Source organism: Salmo trutta, chromosome 16 (genome assembly GCF_901001165.1).
Source record: "Salmo trutta chromosome 16, fSalTru1.1, whole genome shotgun sequence".
Lineage (NCBI taxonomy): Eukaryota > Metazoa > Chordata > Actinopteri > Salmoniformes > Salmonidae > Salmo > Salmo trutta.
Genome location: NC_042972.1, coordinates 40,143,880 through 40,155,934, shown reverse-complemented (window position 1 = coordinate 40,155,934; position 12,055 = coordinate 40,143,880). Strand labels below are relative to the sequence as shown.

Genomic DNA, 12,055 nt, shown 5'->3' with positions numbered 1-12,055 from the left:
GTTTCCCTATATCTCTCCCTCTGTCCTCTGTGTGTTCACTCTCTCTCTGTCTCTCTCCCTCTCCCTCATCCAACTCTCTCCTACTTTCTAGCACACTTCTCTCTTACGTTCACAAGTTACTATTTATATCACCCTTTCTCAGTCTCTTTCCCTCCTTTTCTCTGTCACAATCTCTTTCTCTTTATATATATCAAATACTAGTCATCTGTAAACCAAATGTGATGCAGTCAACAACAATCAGAAAAATTGCATATGCAAAGCAGAGTCGAAGCTGAAGTGCTTGTTGTTATTTTGCATTTGTGGATTGTTTTCTTTAAAGGGATAGTTTGGGATTTTGGAACCCTAACACCCCCCCACACAAGCACACACACCATCCCCTCTACAACCTTCCATCTCCAGGATCCAGTTACCACAGTGATAATGGACAGAAAGTGAGGTCGCCACCACAGAGGTGGGCGGTCTGGTCATATATGTTGCTGACCGCAACCAGCTGGAGACCTAGAATGGGACTGTTATCCCTGTGACTCAATCTGGGGAACAGCCAATTACACCCAGAAAAAACCCAGCAGAGCCACCATACAGGACCCAGCTAATGACTGGCTTCTTATTTATTAAAGAAAAGCATAAAGAGTCACGGGGGGGCAGTTAGTCAGAACACAAAGCATTCCTCAAGACACTGTGTTCTCTTGACTGATCCTTCCCATGCTATCGCTGTTGGACATCAAATAAAGAGAGATCTATGGTGGTAGCGGTAGGCCCATTAGCAACTGATGAGCTCACTGAATGATTACATCCTGGTACAAACTCTGGGGGAGTTGTAGAATCAAGTTAAAAGGCTCGAAATGCACTGTGACTTGAATTCCTCAGCTGTAGTATTTAAACAGGCATGTTAAAATTACATTAAAACCTAATACTTAAAAATAAATGAGACAGAATGGCACTGAGCTAGCTGAGACAAACGTTGATATTTCTATTCCTCCTTTTATATGGTGAGGCTAAATTGGTACTAGTTTCCTCTCACAGGACAGATGACCGATTGACCTGACCTTTTTATTTAACGTAAACTTAGCCCACTGCTTGCATGCAATGGTGTCATTACTGATTCTCTGAAGCCACAACAACAGGGCCCATGCTGTCACTACAGTGTGCATGTGCAGGTCTATCCCTCAGAATCCTCCTGTTACCAAAACATGTTACTAACAGGAGGAGCTGCCTAGGGCGGAAGTAAACAACCCAGGTATCTACACTCCTCCTTTCTTCTCTCTCTGATTCTAGTTTTCCCTCTGTCCTCTGTGTGTTTATCTCTCTGTCTCTCCCTCATCCAACTCTCTCCTACCTTTCAGCTCATCCCTCTCTCACCTTCACAAGTGACTATTTATATCACCCTTCTTAGTCTCTTTTCTTCCCTTCTGTCAAACTCCCTTTCTCTATACAGTATATTGTATATTAGCCACAGTATATAACTTTAAGCGTCAGCTGTCAGAGCAGCTTACGAATCGCTGCAGCTGTACACAGCCCATCTGTAAATAGCCCATCCAACCAACTACCTCCCTCATCCCCATATTTGTTTTTGTTTTTCTGCTCTTTTGCACAACAGTATTTCTACTTGCAGATCCTCATCTGCACATATATCACTCCTGTGTATATTGCTAAATTGTAATTACTTCGCCACTATTGGCCTATTTATTGCCTTACCTCCTTACTTCCTCTGCACACACTGTATACAGATTTTTTCTATTGTGTTATTGACTGTACGTTTGTTTATCCCATGTGTAACTCTGTGTGGTTTTTGTCGCAATGCTTTGCTTTATCTTGGCCAGGTCGCAGTTGTAAATGAGAACTTGTTCTAAACTGGCCTACCTGGATAAATAAAGGTGAAATAAAAAAAATAAAAAATACAAAATCTAAAGTTAATCATATGTAAATCAAATGTGATGCAGTCAACAACAACGAGAAAAAGTCGAAGCTGAAATGTTTGTTGTTGTTTTGCATTTATGCATTGTTTTCTTTAAAGGGATAGTTAGGAATTTTAGCAATAAACTCATGGACAATGTTACCTCTAAACTGCGCGCGTGCTGCTGGGCAGAAGAAATACTGTATAAGCCCACAGAGAGAAGCAGGAGATTGAATTTAACAGGGAAAACTCCACAAAGTTGAGTAAACACTATCAACGTTTCCCTTTTCTGTGGCAATTGTGATGGAATCAATGCAATATTAGCCACTTTTGAAACATACCGAAACAAAACGAACTATGCAAGAGATTTTGTTGTAGGCAGAACGCATCGAGTAGGATTCTATTGCATTGACACACACAACTCAGCCCATACTCTACACAGACCAGTGCAGCATAACCAATCAGAGCTGCAGTAGGCCTATATGCAAATAGAACATCGCCATATATGGATCTGTGCCAATTACTTTGATCTGGACTGTGTTTACAGCTGTGGTCATGAGTAGATGTGCTTGTTTTGAGATCAAAGTGAGAGCTGCATGTGGCCACATGTGCACATTTTGTTCATATACTTTGCTAGTTAGTGAGTTATTAGCCCAGTTATACTGTAGATCATTTGTAGTCAGCAATAGGGGAGGGACTGCATCATACAAGAGCACAAAATGTGTACATTTCTAGACATCTTTGAAAAGCCAGTCAGGTAAAAGTCTTAAAGGGTCAGTGTTGTATTTTGAGACAGGCTTGACTAAGCTAAGTAGCCAATAGGCAGAGGGTAGCATAATTTCTCTGATTCTCTATAAAAAAAATTAACTGTGGATTGTTTTAAATCAGATTTCCTACAGATGGAAGAGCCCCGATTTTTGGCAACGTGCAAATACCAAATAGATGATTCTTAAGTTCCGACTGTCAGTGAAAAAAAAGTAGAGGCCCAGCCATATCGCAATATTTCAAAATACAATTGCTGCAAAACATCTTTTGGAAAGCAAATGGCTACTGCTGAGTTGGATTCAGGGTAAACTTTGAACATTGAGATATTAAAGACATGATAGATCAGATGCATAATATACTGTATAAAGGAGTGAGAAGTTAATGGTTCTATGTAGAAAGAGAGAGTGGCTGCGGAATGTGCTGGATGGACGGGAGGGAGTCACGGGAGTGCGATAGGTGATACGAGAGGACATCTGTGGATTAGGCGAATTAGGGGTTGAGGAGGTTAGGAGGTCACGTCAGATCCTCTGAAGGGAGAAATAATGGTTTATTATCCTGTTACCCTCTTCCTGTCGAACCATAACATGTAAGGATTAGAGAGAAGGAGGGGTGTCTAAAGTGGAGTATATATACTTGTGATGATGGGAAAATGTTTTTGGCCTGAATACAGCTGTGTCGACCCTTTGGGAAGAATTAAACTTGGTTAAAGCTTCTCTAGTGTCTGTGAGTTATTTACTCTGAAAATTCGAACCTGTAAAGAGAAGACAATGTAAATAATTTAAATAAAACAAAATAAAATGTTACATACATACACTACCGTTCAAAAGCTTGGTGTCACCTAAAAATGTCCTTGTTTTTACAAGAAAAGTAAACATTTTTGTCCAATAAAATAACATCAAATTGATCAGAAATACAGTATAGACATTGTTAATGTTGTATATGACTATTGTAGCTGGAAACAGCTTAATTTTAATGGAATATCTACATAGGCGAACAGAGGCCCATAATCAGCAACCATCGCTCCTGTGTTCCAATGGCACGTTGTTTTAGCTAATCCAAGTTTCTCATTTTAAAAGGCTAATTGATCATTAGAAAACTCTTTTGCAATTATGTTAGCACAGCTGAAAACTGTTGTTCTGATTAAAGAAGCAATAAAACTGGCCTTCTTTAGACTAGTTGAGTATCTGGAGCATCAGCATTTGTGGGTTCGATTACAGGCTCAAAATGGCCAGAAACAAGGAACTTTCTTCTGAAACTTGTCAGTCTATTCTTGATCTGAAAAATGAAGACTATTCCATTTGAGAAATTGCCAAGAAATGTAAGATATCTTACAACGCTGTGTACTTCTCCCTTCACAGAACAGTGCAAACTGGCTCTAACCAAAATAGAAAGAGGAGTGGGAGGCCCCGGTGCACAACTGAGCAAGAGGACAAGTACATTAGAGTGTCTAGCTTGAGAAACAAACGCCTCACATGTCCTCAACTGGCAGCTTCATTAAATAGTACCCGCAAAACATCAGTCTCAACGTCAATAGTGAAGAGGCGACTTCGAGATGCTGGCCTTCTAGGCAGAGTTCCTCTGTCCAGTTTATGTGTTATTTTGCCCATCTTAATCTTTCCTTTTTATTGACCAGTCTGAGATTTGGCTTTTTCTTTGCAAATCTGCCTAGAAGGCCAGCATCCTGGAGTCACCTCTTCACTGTTGACGTTGAGACTGTTGTTTTGCGGGTACTATCTATTGCGAAGTAGCCACCCTTTGCCTTGATGGCATCTTTGCATTCTCACCTAGCCTTCTAACTATTGAACGATAGTGTATATTACATATATTTTGCAGATGCTTTGATACAGTGAGTTATAAGTGAAATAATCTGTCTGTAAACAATTTTGGGAAAAATGACTTGCTATGGAACCTTATTGCTGAATTACCTCATTCTGTTAATAATGAGAATGATTGTTATGGGTTGACTTTCTGATTTGAATTTGATTGGATACTTGTTATTCGGTTGCCTTTGTTATGCAGCACAGACAAACTACCCAGTAAATATACCACTTTGTGGTTAAAGAAATTCATGCCTCAGTCTCATCCATTCCACAGTCACCTGACCCGTGACCCCCTGTTCACCTTAACTATTGTCAGTCTGTCTAGCTACCCACACAAATTCCAATAATCTTTCAGTTTGGTCACCTTCTCCACTGCGGGCCTGTCGATGTGGATAGGGGCGTGCTCCTTCTGCTGTTTCCCGAAGTCCATGATCAGCTCTTTCATTTTGTTGACATTGAGGGAGAGGTTATTTTCCTGGCTCCACTCCGCCAGGGCCCTCACCTCCTCCCTGTAGAATATCTCGTCATTGTTGGTAATCAGGCCTACTGTTGTGTCGTCTGCAAACTTGATAATGGAGTTGGAGGGATGCATGGCCACGCAGTCTTCGGTGAACAGGGAGTACAGGAGGGGGCTGAGCACTCACCCTTGTGGGGCCCCTGTGTTGACGATAGGCGAAGTGGAGGTGAGGTTTCCTACCTTCACCACCTGGGGGGGCCCGTCAGGAAGTCCAGGACCCAGTTGCACAGGGCGGGGTTCAGGTAATCATGAAACATACACCACCGCCTTACTTCTTCCCGGAGAGTTCTTCATTCCTGTCTGCGCGATGTACTGAGAACCCTGTATGAACGGAGACAGTATATCCCAAGAGCAATGATTCCATGAAACAGATTATGTTACAGTCCCTGTAGTCTCTCTGGCAGGGGATCCTCACCCTGAGCTTGTCTACTTTATTGTCCAGACACTGAACATTAGCGAGTAATATACTCGGAAGCAGTGGATGGTGTGCATGTCTCCTGAGTCGGACTAGAAGTCCACTATGAACGCCTCTTCTCACCATAATTCACTGTAGGGACGGTATTGGCCAGGTGAGGAGCGGTGCCTGGTTTCCTCCAGATGTGACGCTTAGCATTCAGGCTAAAGAGTTCAATGTTGGTTTCATCAGACCAGAGAATCTAGTTTCTCATGGTCTGAGAGTCCTTTAGGTGCCTTTAGGTTCCAAACTTCTTCCATTTAAGAATGATGGAGGCCACTTTGTTCTAGGGACCTACAATGCTGCAGACATTTTTTGGTACTCTTCCCCAGATCTGCGCCTCGACACAATCCTGTATCGGAACTCTACGGACAATTCCTTCAACCTCATGGCTTGGTTTTTGCTCTGATATGCACTGTCAACTGTGGGACCTTATGTAGACAGGTGAGTGACTTTCCAAATCATGTCCAATCAACTGAATTTACCACAGGTGGACTCCAATCAGGTTCTGGAAACATCTCAAGGATGATCAATGGAAACAGGATGCACCTGATGTTAATCTCGTGTCTCATAGCAAAGGGTCTGAATACTTATGTAAATAGTTTTTATTTTTAATACATTTGCAGAAGTTTCTAAAAAACAGTTTTCGCTTTGTCATTATGGGGTATTGTGTGTAGCTTGATGAGGGAAAACATTTATTTAATCCATTTTAGAATAAGCCTGTAACGTAACTAAATGTCGAAAAAGTGAAGGGGTCTGAGGATTTTCCGAATTATACTGTATATAGAGGGAGGCTAACGGAGTATGGACTAGTCTATGTGGAGTTGCCAGAAAACGCTAACATCCGTTTTTCAGGGATATAGTAGTTTCCCCTGAAAAACGGAAGTGAAAACTCTGCTCAGGTGTGTTTCTACACCTGTTAGGTTAGTATGGAGGGGTAGAGGGGAGCGAGGGGGAGGCTGAATAATTGATTGAGTGGGACATCTCCCTGTGTTTTCCATGCTGGGAGTGACACCTGCTCCCTTGCCTCTCCAGACTCACCTAGACTACCTCCATGGAGATGGAGTACAACTACCTATGAAAGGTCTATAGTAAATAGAATAGTTTTATGGTAAAAATAATCTATACAGTACATCTATAGGAGCCTCTGTCTCCATTCAGAAGAGCTTATCAATGAAACAGGAACCTTGTAGTCCATATACAATAACTATGTTCATTCTCTCTCTCTCTCGCTCTCAAAGCAGTCCACTCCAGTGAGGAGGCCCCTCATTATGGAGTACTGTTGAAGCAGGTAAAGCACAAGATGCTTAGAGGTTAACTATACTGCATATCATAGGACAACTCCAGGTGGGCTCTTCACTCCACCAAACTGGAGTTCCATTGAATAAGATTTACATGTCTTTTGAAGAGTAAACATTATTGATATCCTCCAGAGAAAATGAGACAGACATATCCGATCATGCTCCCTACATGGAAGAGTCTGACGTTCTAGACAGAACCAGAGGGACACTATGCATTGAAACATCCTCCAAACATCAAAGTTTACGAGAACCTTCAGTACAGCCATCACAGATCAACTGGAGTTGAGGCTAGAATACTTTACAAAGCTTCAACACACCTCATAGTGTGTTCCAAAGATGAAGAGATAAGAACAATGTAGGACATCTTAGAAAGACAGGTGGTGAGGAACACAGAGTTTCCCTGTTTCAAAGAGGTGGGTGATCCATCATTCTGAAGCCTCCCAGCTCTGAAGCGGCCTGCTGAAGCGGTCCAGATGGCCAGCTGCCCTGTGTCCAAGAGAACAGACATATCACTGGCTCTGACTAAGACCAGATGGATTCTGTCAAGGCAGCATTTTTCTCATTTTGAAATCAAAAATAGATTTGGACATAAACTTCAACCAATTGCAACAACAACAAAAAACATTGTAAAGGTATTGCAGAGACAATGTCCCCATGTCTCTTCGTATCCATAACAGGCCCACTGCATGTGCTGACCTGGTGTTTTCAGGCTTTTCTCAGAGCCTATCTCACTCTCTCACACACACACACACACAGCTCACTCTCAAACAATCCCAGCTTTATTGATTTTAAACTATTCCAGTGCTTTCCCTACCTCCTGGTCTCCTCTTCGCTTCCCCCTCATCTCCTCACACGCTCCATTTCCTGCTCCCCTTCTCTCTGCTTTGCCAGGCATTCTGGGATTGTACAGAATAGCTATATTGAAGTGCTGTGAAATATTTTCCCTTCGTAAGCCTGGGTTTACTGCCAGGGCCCGGACTGTCCTTTCTATGTATTACTAGGCCATTTAGAAGTAAAAATGGCACTGGCAATGGCAGTTGTACAGTATACAGTTTGTTGAGAAACCCCAGAGTCTACCCAGAGAGGTCACTGAGAGTGTGGGAACAGACACCCAAGATCTGCCTGTTCCCTGAACACAGCTGGGAACGTTTAAAAGAAAACCACTACTACACAATACATTATGGGCGGAGAATGAGGCTGGTTAGGGAGTGCTATGTAATTTGTGGGCCATGCCCAGTGCGAACAATATACTGATAAACAGTAAAGCAACTGACAGGCTATACAGTGGGGGAAAAAAGTATTTGATCCCCTGCTGATTTTGTACGTTTGCCCACTGACAAAGAAAGGATCAGTCTATAATTTTGATGTTAGGTTTATTTGAACAATGAGAGACAGAATAACAACAAAAATATCCAGAAAAATGCATGTCAGAAATGTTATAAATTGATTTGCCTTTTAATGAGGGAAATAAGTATTTGACCCCCTCTCAATCAGAAAGATTTCTAGCTCCCAGGTGTCTTTTATACAGGTAACGAGCTGAGATTATGAGCACACTCTTAAAGGGAGTGCTCCTAACCACAGCTTGTTACCTGTAAAAAAGACACCTGTCCACAGAAACAATCAATCAAATCAAATCAAATCAAATGTATTTAAATAGCCCTTCTTACATCAGCTGATATCTCAAAGTGCTGTACAGAAATCAATCAGATTCCAAACTCTTCACCATGGCCAAGACCAAAGAGCTCTCCAAGGATGTCAGGGACAAGATTGTAGACCTACACAAGGCTGGAATGGGCTACAAGACCATCGCCAAGCAGCTTGGTGAGAAGGTGACAACATTTGGTGCGATTATTCGCAAATGGAAGAAACACAAAAGAACTGTCAATATCCCTCGGCCTGGGGCTCCATGCAAGATCTCACCTCTTGGAGTTGCAATGATCATGAGAACGGTGAGGAATCAGCCCAGAACTACACGGGAGGATCTTGTCAATGATCTCAAAGCAGCTGGGACCATAGTCACCAAGAAAACAATTGGTAACACACTACGCCGTGAAGGACTGAAATCCTGCAGCGCCCGCAAGGTCCCCTGCTCAAGAATACATATACATGCCCGTCTGAAGTTTGCGAATGAACATCTGAATTACTCAGAGGACAACTGGTGAAAGTGTTGTGGTCAGATGAGACCAAAATGGAGCTCTTTGACATTAACTCAACTCGCCGTGTTTGGAGGAGGAATGCTGCCTATGACTCCAAGAACACCATCTCCACCGTCAAACATGGAAGTGGAAACATTATGCTTTGGGGGTGTTTTTCTGCTAAGGGGACAGGACAATTTCACCTCATCAAAGGGACGATGGACGGGGCCATGTACCGTCAAATCTTGGGTGAGAACCTCCTTCCCTCAGCCAGGGCATTGAAAATGGGTTGTGGATGGGTATTCCAGCATGACAATGACCCAAAACACATGGCCAAGGCAACAAAGGAGTGGCTCAAGAAGAAGCACATTAAGGTCCTGGAGTGGCCTAGCCAGTCTCCAGACCTTAATCCCATAGAAAATCTGTGGAGGGAGCTGAAGGTTCGAGTTGCCAAACGTCAGCCTCGAAACCTTAATGACTTGGAGAAGATCTGCAAAGAGGAGTGGGAACAAAATCCCTCCTGAGATGTGTGCAAACCTGGTGGCCAACTACAAGAAACGTCTGACCTCTGTGATTGCCAAGAAGGGATTTGCCACCAAATACTAAGTCCTGTTTTGCAGAGGGGTCAAATACTTATTTCCCTCATTAAAATGCTAATAATTTTATAACATTTTTGACATGCGTTTTTCAGGATTTTTTTGTTGTTATTCTGTCTCTCACTGTTCAAATAAACCTACTATTAAAATTATAGACTGATCATTTCTTTGTAAGTGGGCAAACGTACAAAATCAGCCTGGGATCAAATACTTTTTTACCCCACTGTAGGTCACTGTGTCATCAGAAAGTAACAACAATGAAAGATACACAGCTATTAAAATACCATATAATCAACCAAGACATTCTGCCAAAAAATGTAAATGGCGATCAATTAATCATATTTGCTCATGGATCATTCAAATATTCCTCTTTGGAAATTGCCTGAGGGGTCTAAACATTTTCAATTATTTTTAGTGTGCATGCGTATGTTCGTGTGTGTCAGTGTGCTTCTGTTTCCATTGAACTCTTGCCTATCCTACTTGTCTATTTCAGGATAACACTCACCCTACATGAAGTCAGTCTGTCAGCTATGGAAATTATCAATATGTGTTTTTATGTTTCACTGCTCCCATCAGCCTGTACAGTAGCCTACAGCACTGGAGCTCCTATTTTAGCTTCACAGCACACTCCAGGGCCCAGTGGCATATAAACCCCAGTGTGAAAACAGCTACTGATTATGAGGCAACTTAGGAGAAGAGAGACAAAATAAACAGAAAGAGATGAACATAGTGCAGGGGAGAGGATTTTAGTTGATTGGAGTTAGGTAAGGGCTGGGAAATATTATTTAGAATTTTAGTTTTTGCACGATATTCCAAATGCCTGTATCACAAGAATCGAGGTTTGGTTATTTTTCATTTTTAGGAGCGTTTATTTCCGCTTGTTCTCCTTTGCTCCTTCTGTGCTATGTGCAACTTCCCATTTACACCAGAGATCTGTATATAATGAAGAGATGCACGTCTCAGCCCTAACAATGGCCCTAACAAAGCCCATAGAAACACATAGGGCTTATTTTGGACAGATTTTAACGCTTTGCCTCTTCCTCTATGGTTTACACACACACTAAGCCTCTCCCCCTGCCTCTCACGCCAACATAGTTGAGAGATCACATCTTCCTCTCTGACAAGCGGTTTCAACTGGCTATTTGCATTTGAGGTTAAGTCCAACATAATCGGTCATATGGAACACCAAAACACATTGGGACCTTATTTTACTGTAATAGAGGAGAAGTTAGAAAAAGTAACGATACCCTTTTTATGTCTCAACTACTCAAATTGCGTTCAGAGCAGACACTACCAAAACAAGAGTATCAATGTACATTGGTTCTGGAAAGTTAATGCCTAGTTTGTCACTCGTGTCATTGGGCTACCGCTAGCAGCATTTTAGCCAAAGACTGTTATACTAGCGGTCCAGTCTGTGTTTTATAAATGTGCAATAAGCATAAAACACAATTTATATAAGGAATTTTGGCAACTAAAGGTCTCATTCTGAGAAATAAGGTAAGCCACTTGATTTCAACATCTGAACAAAGTGGACAGGCTAACAAGCTTTTCAAACAATTGGAGACAGACAGAAGGATGTGTTCATAACAATTCAACTGTTCAGCCTAGTTAGTTGGCAAAAATATCCAAGTTGGCTAAACTTCAGATATAAAGATTAGCTGGCTAATTACTAGGACGTGGGCTTGAGCGATTGTTGATGAGACCTGTGCTCATTTTCTATAGCCTAATGCCTGCTACAAGAAGTTAGTCATTAGATGACAAGCCCTTAACCAACAATGCAGAACTTTCTTTCATGGCAACTCATAAGCAGGCCCCGTCACATTTGTTTCATAGTCGATATATATATATATAGATAATCATATTTCATGACAGTGTAACGGTTAGCTTTTCTTTACAGAAGGATGACAGAACACAATATGTTTGTCAGGGAATGCTATTCTGATATGTCAGATGAAGAGTTACAACAGAAAGTCAGCGACCATAAGGCAAGGATGCCCCATGCGGACTTTAGAATGGTCAAAGAAGTCTCAGAGCAATGGGTCATCGTGTACAATAGAGAAGAGTCTTTGCAGTGTGTAGATGGTGCAGGTATCATTGCATATTTCCCATCACCTAATGAACAACCACAATACCAGTCTGGTGTTAAGCTTTCTGTGCTGTATTGACGTATCCTGAAAATGACATCTGCTGCTTTAGATTGAACGGTCATATCTCAGTTATTGTTTTCATATCTGCAAAAAATAAGCAATTTTCTTTATTTTCAGAGAGCGAGCTGATCAAGGGGTCGAAAATGTAGATATTGCCAGATGTTCACTGTCCGAGGAACAGGCCATGGAAGCTTTATTGCTGGCAAAAGTGTCCATAACCAGAGGTAATTAAACTGTTCTGTGTACTTTTTCTCTCTTCCTCTCTGCCTGTTTTGTTGTACATGGAACCTGTCTCACATGTATTAATTAAAAAACCCTTAAGATGTCAGCTGCTAATTTTCTGACTTATACCACATAAACACAGCCATTTTCACTGGGTTATCTGTTGCTGCCAAGTCATGATTTCCCTGGGGGTTAGCCTTGCAA

At 41.8% G+C, this 12,055-nt stretch overlaps 1 protein-coding gene across 3 annotated transcripts in view; it reads right to left on the bottom strand.

The window, feature by feature from the left end:
* Nucleotides 1-12,055, bottom strand: part of camk1b (calcium/calmodulin-dependent protein kinase Ib) — an 83,453-nt gene that overhangs the window by 28,609 nt on the left and 42,789 nt on the right. Inside the window, exon 1 of one of the 3 annotated variants that reach the window (XM_029694386.1) lies at nt 7,069-7,229. The exons of the other annotated variants lie outside the window; for them this stretch is intronic. Within the exon in view, the coding sequence (XP_029550246.1) occupies nt 7,069-7,115 (47 nt within the window). The 5' untranslated portion in view covers nt 7,116-7,229. Of the gene's footprint in view, nt 1-7,068; nt 7,230-12,055 lie in introns of those variants that run through there. 3 annotated transcript variants of the gene reach the window in all.